The 17,921-nt window shown below is 38.6% G+C and overlaps 1 protein-coding gene across 1 annotated transcript; it reads right to left on the bottom strand.

Moving 5' to 3' along the window:
- Positions 1-3,177: 3,177 nt before the first annotated feature.
- NUP43 (nucleoporin 43) lies at positions 3,178-15,901 on the bottom strand. Its single transcript, XM_045499996.1, has 8 exons — positions 15,698-15,901; positions 15,258-15,380; positions 14,315-14,392; positions 11,747-11,927; positions 9,085-9,220; positions 7,466-7,617; positions 5,063-5,185; positions 3,178-4,553 (listed from the first exon to the last, which is right to left on the bottom strand). The coding sequence occupies exons 1-8, from the start codon at positions 15,815-15,817 to the stop codon at positions 4,324-4,326; spliced, it is 1,143 nt and encodes a 380-aa protein (XP_045355952.1). The 5' UTR covers positions 15,818-15,901; the 3' UTR covers positions 3,178-4,323.
- Between the last annotated feature and the right edge of the window lie 2,020 nt (positions 15,902-17,921).

Genomic DNA, 17,921 nt, shown 5'->3' on the forward strand with positions numbered 1-17,921 from the left:
AAAAATTTTTACATAATCGGCTGTAGTTTAGTCATTCTACTTCTCCCTGCTCACCCCCACCCTGTGGTTTTTTCACTCCTTGTACACCTAATACAGCAAAATGTTGGAATTGTTTTGATGCTAAGACAGTGTAGCTGGTAGTTTTGTACATTGCCACTTAACATGGTGGTTCAGAAGATACTGATGAAATAGTTTGAATACTTGCTTGTCAATAGTTTGGATACTTGCTTCAGACATCCCCAGGTTTCTCATCTGTAAAACTAGAGCATTGCTACTGCTTCAGACCATGTAACTAGTCTGGGCTAGGTATCATATTATTACCATAAGCTTAAATGAAGCCTTGATATGAACTATATGCTAATGAACTTGGTATTCTTCATGGACAAGATTCTAGAACGGATTACTAAAAGGATGTTTCCACAATACTATGAAATAGTGTTACAAAGGAAAAGGAATTTTTCAACTTTGCAGCATTTTTGATGGGATAGCTATGTTTCTCCACAGCAACTTTGTGAAACAAGATAAATAAATGGGGCTGAATGTCAGTAAATTAGGTTGGCTTATAAAGATTTCAGTAACTGTAGCCAAATACCAATGATTCACGTGTCACTGATAATTGGAAGGACTCAAGGAGTAGGCCTATGCACTTCAGTACATTTATCCTATCTCCTAACCAATGGGGGAGACTGTAGAACATTACAAGCAACTCTGGAAATCATCAGCTTCTGCTGAAAACATTCAAAAGAGATTGTTAGTTCTTTCCTCTATGGAAATAAGATTTGTCTTTGTAGAACAGGGATTGACCTCTAGTAAGGATCAAAGTCATCAACATTAATTCAAGAATAGGGGAAGCATAGTATAATAGACGTGTAAAAAAGGCTAACGGTTTAAGTTCAACTAGTCAGCAGTCTAACTGAACAAACGTCAGAATAGTGAAAATAAGCTAAGACAGCATTACAAAGGAATATTGTACCAAGAACCAGGATGGTTAAGATTTCTGTCGGACTCTGAGCAAGGCAGACACCACCCGGGAAAGCGTTCATTTTGCAAGTCACACTTTAATGATGGTCTTTGGCAAATGGAAGTATTTTTTCCAAAGGAAAACATGATTGTGAGGTTAGTTCAGCTCACTCCGCACCGGTTCAGTGTTTGCCATGGATCAGACATTGTATTAATTGCTGTTAATACAACCTGCCCTGTTCTCGAGCACGTGGTCCAATAGACACTGGCGGCTAATACAGCTGCAAGCACAGCACAGGCTCTTAAAGCAGAGTATGATTTTTGTCTGAGGCCAGGGAAGGCTTTCTTGAGAATATGACATCAAAAAGGAGTTTGGAAGGGTTAGGATTCAGCCAAGGACAAGAAATACTGGGAAGAAATGCTTGGCCCATTAGAAACCATTTTAGAGATTAAAAAAGTTTACCCCAACAAGCTAGGGTATGTAGTTCTGAATACCTGAATATCTGATGAAAGATTACATTTTTTTGTGGCTCCCAGGAAGACAAACGAAAGCCAAGTTTCAGTTAAGCATATGAAAATGAATTTATTTAGTGAAACCTTATACCAAAGCACCCCGACATGATGCAAATTCAGTAAATTGATTGGTGATTGGCTATCTCACAGTAGGATCACATGATTGTTTCATTAACCCACAATAACATGACTCTTACCTTGTTTTTTTTACAGGATTGTTTTCTATTCCATCCATACACTAAAACCCTGCCATAAGGCTACATCAGTAAGAGCTGTCCAAGTGAGGAGAGACTGCATTGGGAAATAGGAAACTTTATCACAGTACATTGTCAAGGGCAGGCTGGATGATAATTTGTTACGAAAGATCTGAAAGTGACAGTTAAATTTAGGTTAGAGATGCTCTCCAAGGTACCTTCCACCTCTGAGATCCTGCGGCCTTCAAAAGAAACTATTTGATAGTTTCGTGAATACAGGCAGTGACGAACAAATTTATAAGTTAGGGTTTTTATTTATACTACATAAAGCTTATGTTTCTTATTAAATCTGAGAACCCCTCAGTTGATAGGAAATGTATCACTGTTCAAATATACTTTCTTTTACTCATGGTTACAAATACTCTTAAAACAAAGCAAAGATTCAACCTTGAAACTTGTTTCCAGCCCAAGCTAGTGTTCTAAGCCTACACATCTGACTCCCTCCTGCTATCAATTATTTACTATAACAATCTAGGGAAATTGCATATATTGCTGCTGGAAACAAGAGAATGGTACTAGCAACATACATGAATCCTTTCAACTTTTTAGCAGCCTATAATGCAGAGGAAAGCAAAGGCACAGCGAGCTTACCACTCACTGTGCATGAAAAATGTGGGCCCAGGAGCTAGTCCTCCAAGAGGGATATCAACTCAGGGCCCACTCAGAGCACGGGTGGTAGCCTGCTGGATGGGAGAATGCCTGGAGGGTAAAGAAAGGGACAGAGGGGCGCCTGGGTGGCGCAGTCGGTTAAGCGTCCGACTTCAGCCAGGTCACGATCTCGCGGTCCGTGAGTTCGAGCCCCGCGTCAGGCTCTGGGCTGATGGCTCAGAGCCTGGAGCCTGTTTCCGATTCTGTGTCTCCCTCTCTCTCTGCCCCTCCCCAGTTCATGCTCTGTCTCTCTCTGTCCCAAAAAAAAAAAAATAAACGTTGGAAAAAAAAAAAAAAATTAAAAAAAAAAAAAAAAGAAAAGAAAGGGACACTGAGATTTGCGCTGCAGCAAGATATTTACATAAAGGGAAATAGTCAATGGAAAATTAATAGCTCTGTTGTTATTATGGAAACCATGTGATTACTGCTGGGGAATGTATTTCGATAAATATAACATGATATATTTCATTTTTAACAAATTACACACACATTGATGGATGGAAAAGGGAATGAAAAGACTATGAATTGTCTGTTTAACATTATAAGCACTTACAATTTTCTTTTGCCTTTTTTTCCTGTAATGAATTACTTCTGTAATGACAGAAAATCTTAAAAATTAGTCTCAGAAATATAACTATAAACATTAAAAATTCCTATGGCAACATTTTCTTCTGATTCTTTGCAATTCAAGCTACTAATTATATCAAATATTTTTGAGACAAATATATATAAAAAAGTGGATTACATTTATGTATTCCATTTAAAAATGTTGACAAAAAACCCCAAACCAAAAGCCCTGAGGTAAGCTGGCATTAAAAAATTGAAAATATTTATTAGGACAGAAAAACAAAACTTTACCATAATTACTACCACTGGAATTATAAATAAAGTAAATGAATACATGCTCCAAGAGCTTAATAGCAGTGATTTGTCATTAAGGTCTTGATGTTCAATAACACATTTAATTTAACAAACTTTGAAAAGACAAAGTTACTAAATTGTCTTTAGGCACTACACATTAACCTGAAACTATTGGAACATTTTGTCAACTATACTCAAAACAAACAAAAGAAAACACTACAAGTTAGGTCATCGTTAGCACTGTAGATAAGGACAAAGACATCAAAAGAGTAAAGACATCTTTACTCTTATCACATCATCATACTAGTCTTATACACGTGATCTTCAAATTTCAGTTTGGAAGTTGGATCACTTATCAATGTCAAATTCTGTTTTATTGCACAATGTCCAGTTTGGCAATTTTGAACAACGTTGTAAAACTAAACAAAAGTAAAAATCCTTAGGAAAAATGTACTTTTTTCAAGAAAAATGAAGCTGGGTCCAAGCAGTTGATATAGTTCTGTTCAAACCTACTCTAACCTGTCATAACACTTTCCTTTAAAAAAATGTGAACACTACAAAAAAATTGTCATTTTTGTTCTATTCAATTCTTTATGAAGAAGTTTATTAAACTTATTAAGGAAAGAAAATGTGGAAGGGCTGAAGAAAATATCTACAATATAAAGGATAAACATCAACATTGGCTAGTGCCACCAGGGAGGGGCATATCCCTCACACTGTCAATAAAAAGGACAGGAACCTGTTGGTGGTTTGAGAATATTAAGTCTCACAACATCAAAGATGAAGAGCTGGGTCCACGAGCTGTCCAGAACGGCCTGTTTGAAGGCAGTGTCTACATCAGCAAAAGGATCCCTCTAATATTCTTCTCCATGTTCCAATTCTCTTCTCACCAGTCATCTATCAGACTCTACGACTAGGAGGGGAACATTCAACTGACAAAAACCAACGCTGGTCATCAACATCAACAATAGGTGACTGAAGCTTCCTCTGCCAATTTCACATTTTCCAATCATAAAAATATGCATAGAAGTGGTAATTCAAAAGGCTAACTATATGCTTTACCTGAAATCATGTAACTACAGTATTTTCATGAAAAAAGCTGTCTAGTAACATAAATTGCTTCTGCATCAGTTCCACAAACAAGACAAGGACCTAAAACATCCAAACTGTTTACAGACAAAGTCCTGCTGGGAAGCAAGCTTGTGATTTCAATACGGTCTTTTGCAGGATCAGTGCTGAGCCAGGAGCTTATAAGAGACTGGTGAACATTAGCCTGGTTACTAATGCTGTGAGACAAAAAAGTGCTACTTCTTCCTCCTGTGAGAAAAGAAAAGAGAAGGGGAAAACAGCTTTCAAGACCAATTTTGTATTAGTAAACATCTGAAATTCTACTGATATTGTTAAAAGGCTAGGACTTAAACTTTATTCTCAGAGTAACAGAGTGATAAATCCATTATCACACATCACCATTTTTGACCAAATGCACATTCAGTGATATTAACTGCTTGCATTTCCATGGGACAATATGGATATCAGATGTGAAGTCGTTAGGCAAGGCAGATTTTGACTGTCTTTCTGTTGATTATTTAATGGACAGTCTCAGAAACGTAGCATGTGCGAAGTTGGCCAGTTTCTGGCATTTGTGGTCATCAGCAGTACAGCAGTAAGCAGCTGACAGATTTCAAGCCCTGATACTAGAATTTACCCTGAGGCAGAAGAATGGAAACATTCTGTCATCCTTTAACGTTAAAAATCTGAGAATTTCTAATATGGTATTTGAAACTATAACAAAATTACACACAAGAATCTTCATCAAACCCTTTTACCTTGGTTAAACAGTGATGATTTTTCAGGTACATCTGTGGAGGCGTCCCAATGCCAGAGGGATCCATCCTCAGAACAAGTAAATAGATGATCTGGATTGGATGGGTGAAAGTGAACTTCCCACACTAAAAGATAAGAACCAAGAAGCTAATTCCTGTGCAGATTGGTTGAACAAACTTTAAAACCCGGTCTCTATGCATCATCTTCCATTAACTCCACCACATACCTTCAGCCCCCAAGTGTGTGATAAAAATCAAGGCTTCAGAATTAAAGAAAAGACACAATATAATTCTTCAAATGGCTATAACATGTAGATAGGATAAAGAAGCCAAGTAAATCTACTTGTGTATTGGGCCAGCAAATGAATGAAAATAAAGGCTAACCATTTGACCTATTACATTTTTTTAATGTTTATTTATCTTGAGAGAGAGAGAGAGAGAGAGAGAGAGAGAGAGAGAGCACCCACGCACACACATCTCAGGGAGGGGCAGAAAGCAAGGAAGAGAGAGAATCCCAAGCAGGCTTCTCGCTGTCAGCGCAGAGCCCAATGTGGGTCTTTGATCCCACAAACCTCCAGATCATGACCTGAGCTGAAATCATGAGTTGGACACTTAACAGAGTCACCCAGGTGCCCCAACCTATTACATCTTTTTATGGAAAAGTATGACAATGGGAGAATTCTAAAAGTACTTTAATTGTAAGTTCTCTTATTTTTAATGCTTGTGTCATTAACATATGAAAGTTCTATTACTGGAAAGACTGAGAGAGAAGACCATAAAAGTAATATGCAAATGAATTTCAACTTTGCTTCATGTCAGGATTCCGGGTAATTCTGGTATATATCACAGAAATAGCAACTAGCTCCTAGCAAACTAAAACCTAGCAATGTTCCCAGAATCTGGACTCAGTTTCAGATGGAGGGCTATTAAGAAGCCAATTTGGGATTTAGGACCCCTCAAGTTCTAAAACTTTAAGACAACTTCCCGTGTCAAAAGACAAATGGGAGCCAATGACTGGCCAGGACGCCTTAGGAAATTATCTGCAGTGTGCAGATAAAACAGGTAGTGTGAACAAGAGTTCAGTGATTCTGGATTAGAAGCTTAAAGAGACAGCATAGAAGGTGCCCAGGGCATAGCATATAAAGTTATTATAAGGCACATACTTGCAACCTGGCAATTCTCATTCTGACCATTACCACAATTAAGCATCATGCCACAGAACATAAAAAGCTCACCTTCTTCAGGAGAGCATGTTCTGGGCAAATTCCTATGTAAAATACATTGATACTGTTTCATTAAGACATAGTGAAACGAAACAGCCTGTAGAGCCAGAAGCAGAATGTACAAACCTAGATTCTTAAATATTTATTTTCAAAATAGAAAACAAACCTCTATACTAACATCATATTTCATTTCTAGCCAAGAGTCAGGATGAATCAAAAGAATACATCACAATCTACTACATTTCTGTATATTGCTCAGCAATGCAGTCTGGCAGTTAAAAAGGGGCTCGAAGAAGAGATCGGAAAGTCTGTAATTTTACTACCACTGGCTTAGTCAACATCAGATTCTGTGAGGACACAACCTATTTCTTTTTATTTCTTTTTTTTTTTCCTGGGCATGGTTATAATTAGAAGAGGCAAAATAATTCTATCCTTTTATTTGCTTCTTGAATATAAACTTAAAAGTCATTTATCTTTCCAAGGTAATAATGTGATACTTAAACTGAGAAGTTGCAATATTGGTGTGTTTGTTCTTTTGTACATTTACTCAAGTAGGGCTTAATATAAACCCCTCAAGTCAGAATTTAAAACTATAACTCAGTCACGGTATCAAAGATGGTGATAAAACGAAAAATTTCTATGCAGTCAACAACTCCCCACCAAAATCAAAAGATGAACAACAAAAAAAAAGACAAGATCCTCTATCTACCGCTCTTTTTAAAAAACAGAACAGGTACAACAAAAAATTGAAGAACACACAGATTAGCAAATATTAATAATGATGGCCTACATTTGCATGGGAAAAGGGCATCCTCTCACAGGCAATATAAACTGTATGAGTATGGCAATATAAACTGGTATTATCTTTATGTATAACAGTTTGATAACATGTATTGCAACTTTAAAATTATGCAAACATTTTGGGTCATTGATTCTACTTCTAAAGAACTATCCGAAGAAAATAAGGGCATAAAGATGAACATGTAAGAATAATCACTGTGGTTTTGGATATAATATTGAAAACATATGTTGAAGGACCTAAACGTCAAATGAAAAGTGATTAATTATTACACATTTATACAATGCAGCCAAAAGCTACAACGTAAAATGATCCATATGTATCGTTACAGAAAGCTGCCTACATTAGTACCAACAAAAACTTGTGCATCTCCATAGCACTTACTTTCAGCTTCGTGAGCTTTCAGCAGAGACACAGGCATAGTACCTTGTCTAACATCCCAAATACTCAGCATTCCATCCTGGCCACCGGTGGCTACCACATGCTGCTGGTTGGGATGTCTATCAACACAGTGGAGGGGCACTCGGTCACCAGTCCTTTTGTGGGAGATACAATGACATCAAACATGCTGTCAAGTAGAATCTATCTTTGCACAATCCATGAAAACATGTTTCCCTCTAGTAACTAAATGATGACCTCTGTGGCCTGAGCCACTGGTTGAACTTAAATTGTGTCCAAAAATTGAGTGCATTAAATATGTTCCCAAATACTAGAACTCTGGGAGGGAATTAAAGGCCAAAGTAATTTATTCTCTCTACAATTTGGAGACATAAGGAGCAAGATCATCTGATGGTAAGATGTGCAAACATATTTCCATTTCTTGGCATTTTAGAAACATTATGTGTCAACTAAACAGCACAGTGTTTACTTCTACCTTATTTAATATTTTGTTTATACAATTACTTTTTCAGTTTGACACATTCTATATTCCTCTTTTCTAATTTTTTAAAATGAAAAGTGCATTTTATTTTTTTCAGACATTTTATTTTTATTTATTTATTTTTTAAATATAATTTATTGTCAAACTGACTAACATACAGTGTGTACAGGGTGCTCTTGGTTTTGGGGGTGGATTCCTATGGTTCATCGCTTATATACAACACCCAGTGCTCATCCCAACAAGTGCCCTCCTCAATGCCCATCACCCATTTTCCTCTCTCCCCCTGCCCCCCATCAATCCTCAGTTTGTACTCTGTATCTAAGAGTCTCTTATGGTTTGACTATTCTTTTTTTTTTTTAATGTTTATTTATTTTTGAGAGAGAGACAGAGCATGAGTGGGAGAGGGGCAGAGAGAGAGGGACAGGCAGAATCTGAAACAGGCTCCAGGCTCTGAGCGGTCAGCAGAGAGCCCCATGCGGGGCTCAAACTCATGAACTGCAAGATCATGACCTGAACCGACTGAGCCACCCAGGTGCCCCAACACATTCTATATTCTTAGAGAAAATAGCACACATAAGGGATTTTTGCTCAGAAAAAAATATCTTGGATTGTATTTTGTTTTATAGTTACTATCAGCATCAATTGTTGAGCAAAAATAAATTCCCCATTAAATGATACAAACTTCAAAGAGATAAAGGCTCTGAATCAATACAAAAATATTTACTAAATGCAGCACAGGAATCCCAAGCCCATCAAATTATACTTGCTTTATCAAATTTAATTAGTGATCATTCTCTCTTCAAATGCAATTAAATACAATATTGTTTAAAATCAGTTGCTATGGGGCACCTGGGTGCTCAGTCGGTTAAGCATCCGACTTCAGCTCAGGACATGATCTCGCAGTGTGTGATTTCGGACCCCATGTCGGGTTCTGTGCTGAAAGCTCAGAGCCTGGAGCCTGCTTGGGATTTTGTGTCTTCCTCTCTCTGCCCCTCCCCGGCTCATGCTCGCTCTCTCTCTCTCTCTCTCAAAAATAAACACTAAAAAAATTTAAAGTCAGTTGCTATAAACAATCAAACGTTAACTATGTATTACACTACTGAAATTACAAATGAAAACTTACAGTGATAGTATCTGAGAGGGCTCATTTCCTTGTTTTCTGAAATCCCATATTTTTAACTGCCCAATTGAATTTACTGTAAGAATCTCAGGAGTTCGAAGGAAGGTTACAGCATGGAGCGTACTGCTATCTGCGTTGTCTACAAATTAAGAAAACAGTAGTGCCTGTTAAGAAGTCCTTTTTTTCCAGGAAAATCTTAAATCACATTCCTTCTATTAACTGAACTATTACAAGTGAACTTTTAAATGAATCAGTTTAATTTCTATAGTAAAAAGAAACAGTAATACATACATTAAAATAGACTCCTTTGATAGAAAAATGATATCACTCATAAAACATCTGTTTTCTGCATAAAGGGCTGAATTTTGACATATTTCTCTATTCCACTTTAGATTATTACCCTCCATTGCTGAGAAAAATTTCAAGTTCCTCTCTATCCAATTTTATACCTTCCACTAGTGGTTAAGCCAGCAACTCCAAACCTCAGGGCTTCCTATAGAGCTCATTCTGAACTTGTGTCATCTGGCTGACTCATCTCAAATCTGTTCATCTTTAGGGGCACCTGGCTGGCTCACTTGGTAGAGCGTGCAACTCTTGATCTCAAGGTTATAAGTTTAAGCCCCATGCTGGGTGTAGAGATTACTTAAAAATAGAATCTTAAAAAAAAAAAAAAAAAAAATCAATTCATCTTTTGTTTCATCAACTCTCTTCTCTATGAAGTCCTTCCAGACTGGTATACCAGTCCTTTCCCTTTTCCTAGAGTGTTTAAGTTTATATCACATAATTTAGCATATACTTTTGTGATACTCCTCCAAACTCCAGGCAATCGTCCTTAACAGTTAAATAAGTATACCTCAGAACTCAAAAGAATAATAAACAACACAACTGATTCATGGGCTCAGTCCACGGAAGCTCCGATTCAGGTCTCGGGCGGTGGGTTGTTGAAACTCTCATCAGGCAAGTCTACGTGAAGCATAGTTGAGAATTACTGTACTAGAATAATCCTTCTAAAGCATGACAGGGAGGATAACATCCCTTTGCTCAAAAAGTTTCAATGGCTCTCTAGGTGTCCACCTAACAAAATGTAACCTCTGCAGCTGCACATTAGACTTCACAACCCGGTCCCAATTCACGTTTCTTGTAAATTCAGGTGTGAGGTGGTATCTCGCTGTGGTTTTGATTTGTATTTCCCTGATGATGAGTGATGTGGAGCATTTTTTCATGTGTCACCTCTCCTATAGTAGTATCTAAAGTTGGGCTAAACTACACTTTTTGTCATTCTCTCAATGGACTTATCCTGTCCCCACATTATTCCCTTTGTCTGGTGTGCCATCTTTCAGTAATATTTGTGGCTTAGAACCTAGTTTAAATTAATTGCCACTTGCTCCTCAAGTCTTTACTTGGTAATCCCCTCCAGCCAAACCAAACAAAACAAAACAAAAAACCAAAAGTTTATTTTTCCTTTGTAGTCACTCATTCATATGTGCCTTATCGACCTATCATCTTGTAAAGAGATCTTACTTTGTTATCCAAGGGATACAGGTGTGCTGTTGCAAAGGAGCACATGCACCCCAACGTTTATAGCAGCACTATCAACAATAGCCAAAGTATGGAAAGAGCCCAAATGTCCATCTATGGATGAATGGATAAAGAAGATGTGGTATATATATACAATGGAGTATTTAAAAAAAAAAAAAAAAAAAAAATTTTTTTTAACGTTCATTTATTTTTGAGACAGAGAGAGACAGAGCATGAATGGGGGAGGGGCAGAGAGAGAGGGAGACACAGAATCCGAAGCAGGCTCCAGACTCTGAGCCATCAGCCCAGAGCCCGGCGCGGGGCTCGAACCCACGGACCGCGAGATCGTGACCTGAGCTGAAGTCGGACGCTTAACCGACTGAGCCACCCAGGTGCCCCTATATACAATGGAGTATTACTCGCCAATCAAAAAGAATGAAATCTTGCCATCTGTAACAACATGGATGGAAATAGAGAGTATAATGCTAAGTGAATTTAGTTAGAGAAAGACAAATATAATATGACTTCACTCATATGAGGACTTTAAGACACAAAACAGATGAACATAGGGAAGGGAAGCAAAAATAATAGAAAAACAGGGAGGGGGACAAAACATAAGAGACTCTTAAATATAACAGAACAAATAGAGAGTTGCTGGAGGGGTGTGGGAGGGTGGATAGGCTAAATGGGTATGGGGAATTAAGGAATCTACTCCTGAAATCATTGTTGCACTATATGCTAACTAATTTGGATATAAATTAAAACAAATAAGTTATTAACAAAATGTAAAAAAAAAAATCTTTGTACATTTTTATATCCTTCAAACACAGCATTGTGTTTACTTAGCACATGGTAGTTGCTTAATATGCTATAATTAACAATTAATATATTAAAATATATGTTAATAATAACTTATTAAAAACTTAAAAGTTTATTTATTATTGAGAGACAGGGAGAGACAGAGCATGAGCATGAGAGGGGTAAAGAGAGGCGGAAATGCAGAATCCAAAGCAGGCTCCAGGCTCTGAGCTGTCAGCACAGAGCCCGACACAGGGCAACTCACAAACTGTGAGATCATAACCTGAGCTGAAGTCAGACACTTAACTGACTGAGCCACCCAGGCACCCCAAAATAGGATTTTTCTTACCTATGGTTCTTACAGCCTCCTTGTGATCAGCTCTGAAGAGATTTATTCGACCATCTTCTCCAACTGTGACAATTTCTGGGTTATCGCACACAACACCCGTGCATGGCGCACTGCTACGGGAAGGACTGCCCGGACCTGTGTGGTAGTGAGCTGTGGTCCACTGCTGGCTGACTGACAGAGTCTAGGTGTCAGAAGTGGGAATACGATTAATCAAAGCAAAGCCCTAAAAACTAGCACTTTCCCCTGAATAAAGACTATTTTAAAATTCTGTCTCACACCCTTCTAGAAAAAGAGTAACTTTCTCCCTTTTCCTTTGTATTTCTGAGTACTAAAGCTTAGAAACTACTTTCATCAAAGCTCTGTGTACACTGGGTTAGATTAAAAAAGAATGCTACTCAATAATACAGTAAAACCTTGGGTAAGTAGTAACTTGTTCTGCGTTCTGTGAGTGTTCCACATGACAAACATTTCTAATAAATTTTAACTTGATAAACGAGTGTTGTCTTGCAATACGAGTAATACAGGACACCAAACGTCCCATGATCACAACTAAGCCAACGGTTCTTCTCTCTTGCACGCGTGCCTCAGGGGCAGGATTGTGGGTGATTTTCTTCCGTGCTCAAATGCTTGGTTTCAGGCCATGGTGTTTGGCAGAAAATCAGTGATTTTTCAGAATGCTGGAAGGTGCCCACAAACTGGCACTAGGGTATTTTTTGTCACTTCAAAACATCTATGGACAGTCCTTTGCTTTTTCATACAAGAGTAAGCTTAGGAATGCTTTGCTTCATTCTACATCATTGAATAGGTTTCTTGTTAAAGTTGCACAAAAAGAAAAAGATTTCATTGAGCCAACAGATAGCAGTGATTCTGTTAGTGAAAGTGAAAGTTATCCTACACAATAACGCTCCTCTCTCTTGTCTCCCTCACACCAGCCACAAAGGTTTTCAAAGGTAAGTGCAGGTTAATTTACTTTTCTTTATATTTTGTATTAACTTTATTATTTTGTATTACATTACAGTATTGTAATCATTTTTATGTATTTTTGGGTTGTGGAATGAATCATCTCAGTTCCCATTATTTCTTATGGGGAAATCTGCTTTGATACACAAGTGCTTTGGACTACAACTATGTTTCCAAAACAAATTACGCTCACAAACCAAAGTTTTACTGTATCTCAAATATCTCAAATTAAAGATATGGTTTTAGTTATGTCACTTTTTTTTAAAGATTTTATGTTTTTAAAGTAATCTCTATACCTAATGTGGGGCTTGAACCTACACTCCCAAGGTCAAGAGTCACATGCTGTACTGAGTCAGACAGACACCCCAGAGAGTTATGTGCTCAAAAGCAACGCTAAATTCTTAAGGGAATTAGCCAACATCTGAGAAATAAACCTCTATAGCATTTTCTAAGTGGCCTCATTAAGAAAACTACTTAAAAAGATCTGGGTCTTATATTTACTAAGCGTGTTTATTTGGAAAATGACCTTTATTAACCTGAAAATCTAAACAAACACTCTTTTCCAGCAACTTAAAACCATTACTAGATATGGGGCTATTTTATCTTATTTATGTATTTATTTAAAAGTTTACTGGGGCGCCTGGGTGGCGCAGTCGGTTAAGCGTCCGACTTCAGCCAGGTCACGATCTCGGGGTTCGTGAGTTCGAGCCCCGCGTCGGGCTCTGGGCTGATGGCTCAGAGCCTGGAGCCTGTTTCCGATTCTGTGTCTCCCTCTCTCTCTGCCCCTCCCCCGTTCATGCTCTGTCTCTCTCTGTCCCAAAAATAAATAAACTTTAAAAAAAAATATTTATAAAAAAAAAGTTTATTTATTTTTAGAGAGAGAGACAGAAGAGCAAGTGAGGGAGGGCAGAGGGGGAGGGGGGAGGGAGGGGAGGAGAGAGACAGAGAGAGAGAGAGAGAGAGAGAGAGAGAGAGAGAGAGAGAGAGAGGATCCCAAGCAGGCTCCACGCTGTCAATGAAGAGCTCAATGCAGGCCTCAAATCCACAAACCATGAGATCATGATCTGAGATGAAACCAAGAGTCGGATGCTTAACCAACTGAGCCACCCAGGTGCCCCCACATGGGACTATTTTAAAGGACTGCCCTACCATTAGGCTCTGAAGGTCAGTATTCAGACTTTTAATATACAAGGCACTGAAAAAAATGTCAAGTCTTCCTATAGTCTATCCTCTCCAATTAAAACCAAAGTTCTATTCACAGAAGCAAAGTAGCTGTTCCTGTTCTCATGATACCTGAGCTAGAAGGTGCTCTTTCTTTCTTTGACAGATCAGAATAGCAACTTAAAAGAGAAAAATATAGGAAAATTACTTGCCAGAATAATATACTGATAGGTCAGGACTAACAGAATTTAAAGATAACCAATTTCAGTAAAGGCTGACACACCTGGTTCTAGACTTAGCCTACTAAAACATAGGTAATATGATACCTCCCCACTCCATATTTTGGGAGTATGAAACTTATTTGTGTCATTATTAAATACAGTCCTGTTTAGGCCCTTCTAAAAATAATTAAAATACAAATTCAGTTTTCAAGCAAAAATTCTTTACCTGGTTATTAGGATGGTGAAGGAAAACTGTTACACATCCTGTTGATGAAGCAGCTACAATTCTTTCCTGGTCAAAAAACTAAACAGAAAATTCCTGCTTGTTATAGATTCAGAAATATTGATAAGGAGGAAGCCCATTTGGTTAACCCAATTACTAGCATAACAATTTTAAAACGCAACGAGCCTATAAATGCTAAACAAATAAAATGTGATGATGGGTCTGAAAGTAAAAACCACTATTCAAACGAGGATTTTCATGAAGAATAAGTAACAATTTTCCCCCCTAAACTCCTTTGCCTATAACTGATTTAATTTTGGACTGCTACCAGACAGGTTTAGAAAATAATCATTCTCAGAGTCAGGTAGCTTTCTATAGAAGAAAATGCAGGGAGTTTGAAGTCCTACAGATCAGGATTTGAAAACTTACTAATTCCATTCCCTCTACTTTACTGGCTTTGAGACATTGGCCAAGTTAAGTTCTCTAAGCCTTGGTACACCTTTAAAATGGAAGAAGTAATCTCCACTTAGGGGGTTGTGATGAAGTAATCTCCACTTAGGGGGTTGTGATAAGAATTCAAAAAGCAAAACCATACAAAGTGCCTTGCACAGTATCTGTCACTTAGTGACAAAGAACACTTGATTCACAAACATGTGATGAAAATTACATTACACTTATGTAAAGTTCCCAAAATAACGTTGGGCAAATAGATGGACAACTAATTAAACAAATCAAGATTAAAACGAAAACTGAGATGAAATCTGCACCCCCTTCCCCAGTTCTGATTCTGCTATTAAGTGGCTATACAATGTTGGCAAATCATAACCTATAGAGAACTCAGTTTCCTGTAAAGCCGGAATGAAACTAGACACACTTTAAGGTCCTTTAGATATCTAATTACTCTCAGTTTTTTAAGAGTTAGCTTTTCGATATTACAAAGACTTACTTGTAAATCCATGACATCACCGTGGTGTTTGATATCACACAATAACTGATGTTCTCCTTCAAATCCTCCATCAGAGTCAACGTTCCCAAAATCTCCAATAGACCACAGCGAAACATAATTTTCCTGTAAAGTATAAAGTTTTCCCTTGAGATGAAATAAACGTCAAACTCTCGAAAATTAAAATTTGTATTGCTTTCAAGCAACCTTGCTTTAAAAGCACCTCAGACAAATGGTAAGGTGATACTTTAAAACACAAGAGATTCGAGGCTCAAGCACACCATCGATGGCTGAGGTACCGGACAACCGAGCCTCAGACACGAACTCGGGGGAGGGAGAAGAAGAGAGAAGCTAGAAGGCGAGAGTTCGCGCGCTGAACGCGGACGGCGCGGTTCCAGGAGAGACGGAGGAGAGAGGAACTTCCTGCCCGGGAATGGAGGTACCTCATTGTCCCAAGAGCCCGTAGCGAAGGTCTCGGCGGTCTGCAGGCTCCCCGGAGGTACCGGTCGCCACCGGGTTTTGCTGATTTTCTGAGACACAAACTTAGCATAAATCTCCTCCATGCCAAAAGCAACCACTGCAGATACAGCAAGAAGCACCGCGCGCGCCTCTCAGTCCCGCCCCTTCCCGCGGAGTCCTGATTGGATCGGACGTTACCAAACGGACGGTGGCTGCGGAGAGCCAATTCTCTTCCATGGGAGTGTGGTAACCACCAAACCCAAAGTGGAAGGAAATTGGGGCGCCCTTCCTCACCAATATGGCTCTGAACAGAATCTAATCAGTATGGCTCTGAACAGAGTCCAGTCAGTATAGGAACACTAAAACAGTGCACTTGTGCAATAACTGTGCAATATAAAGCAAATTTAAGGGGCGCTTGGGTGGCTCTGTTAAGCGTCCAACTGCAGCTCAGCTGGTGATCTCAGGGTTTGTGAGTTCTATCCTGCATCAGGCTCTGTGCTGACAGCTCAGAGGCTGGAGCTTGCTTCAGATTCTGTGTCTCCCTCTTTCTCCACCTCTTCCCCTCTCATGCTGTGTGTGTGTCTCTCTCAAAAATAAACATTTTTAAAAAATTTTTTTAAAAAGCAAATTTGAGAGCAAAAACAAAACAAAATCAACGCAGGAGAAACCACCTAGTAGCCACACCTAAGCATTATGGTTTGCATTCCAGGACCCATAGAAAAGATTGAAAATCCCCCAATTCTCTTGGAAGTACGTACATTACTCTACAAACTTACTGGTAGTCCCTCAAATACTCTGCTTCAAAGTTGTTAATACCCACTATCAGAGCCTAGAGTTGGAATTCTAAAAACTCCAATTCTAGTTTTGATGCCCATTGCCTAGCTGTGTAATCTTTCTCAATTCACTTATGTAATTAATAAGTTTTATCTGTCCCTCGACAGCCTAGGAATCAGTCTCTTAGGTTCCTTCATGCTTCTTTCTGATTACTTATAATATCCTTTTATTCTCTCTACTTCTTGGAATCCTGGCCATCCTTCAAGAACCAGTTCCTTCCTCTATCTTATCCTGATTACTCCAGCCCACGACAGGTCTAAATAAACATAGCACTTGATATCTAGACCGGTAATAGTACTTATAGGTTCCCCTCTGCTGCTTGTTTTCTTTTAATGTAGATCTCCCCAATTAGAATGTAAATCATATTGCATACAAGAGGTATCACTGATTTTTTAAAAATCTCCTTTATATTACATCCATAACTGTGGTAGTTGTTTCTTAAAAAGGGGCCATGTTATCTTGTTTTTGATATTGGTCATCCTATTTCACAGCCACAGCTTATGGAAGCAGCACGTGTAGATGCAATCTGTCTAGGTCAGCTTTAGAGAGAGTTATCAAGCTCTTGTTGAGAGTAGACTGGTTTTGTTCTTTTTAAAAAATTTTTTAACATTTATTTATTTTTGAGACAGAGAGAGAGAGAGAGAGAGAGAGAGCATGAACAGAGGAGGGTCAGAGAAAGAGGGAGACACAGAATCTGAAACAGGCTCCAGGCTCTGAGCTGTCAGCACAGAGCCCGACGCGGGGCTCGAACCCATGGACCGCGAGATCATGACCTGAGACGAAGTGGGACGCTTAACCGACGGAGCCACCCAGGCGCCCCTGGTTTTGTTCTTTTAAGTAGAAAAACATTAGGAAACTTCAGAGAGATGACACAGAAAATTATTAAAGTCCCAAACTGACCATTTTATTTCTAATATTAAAGAACACTAAAGATACCTCCTTAGCACAGTAGGCACTGCGTCGGACTCAAAAAGAACACCTTTTTGAGTGTGGTTTCATTTATGGTCACAGAGTCCCAGAAAACAGGTAATGTACAAGTATATTTAGGAGGAGGAGTAGGCTGACTGTTACATTTAACAAAATCTGGTGAGAATTGGAATTTGAAAATTGCTGCTCATGCAGTAGCGTAGAGGTCTTGACATCACTTCGTTTCCTTTCTTAAACGTTTATCGGACTAAATGATGACTGGATTCTGTCAGTCTCAGTTCTGATTAGGAGTCAGCAAGTTGGATGTGATAGGCAATGTTCCCTGTCAGCTTCTCACTCATTGTCTTACAGGGCTGATAGCGATAAAGCTGGTGTCCAGTCTAACGTTGGAATCTGTGGGGATTAATCAGCTGAAAGTGCACTTGTGTTGGGAGAATAACACATTCT

Source organism: Leopardus geoffroyi, chromosome B2 (assembly GCF_018350155.1).
Source record: "Leopardus geoffroyi isolate Oge1 chromosome B2, O.geoffroyi_Oge1_pat1.0, whole genome shotgun sequence".
NCBI classification, from domain to species: domain Eukaryota; kingdom Metazoa; phylum Chordata; class Mammalia; order Carnivora; family Felidae; genus Leopardus; species Leopardus geoffroyi.

Bases quoted from the DNA above. Each gene is read 5' to 3' on its own strand.
- NUP43 (XM_045499996.1), bottom strand. From the start codon at position 15,817: ATGGAGGAGATTTATGCTAAGTTTGTGTCTCAGAAAATCAGCAAAACC. The intron at 5,186-7,465 runs GTAAGTGCTATG...CTTATCTTTTAG, and splicing joins GAAAGCTCACGAAGCTGAAA to TGTGGGAAGTTCACTTTCAC. The intron at 4,554-5,062 runs GTAAAAGGGTTT...CTTTTCTCACAG, and splicing joins ATCATCACTGTTTAACCAAG to GAGGAAGAAGTAGCACTTTT.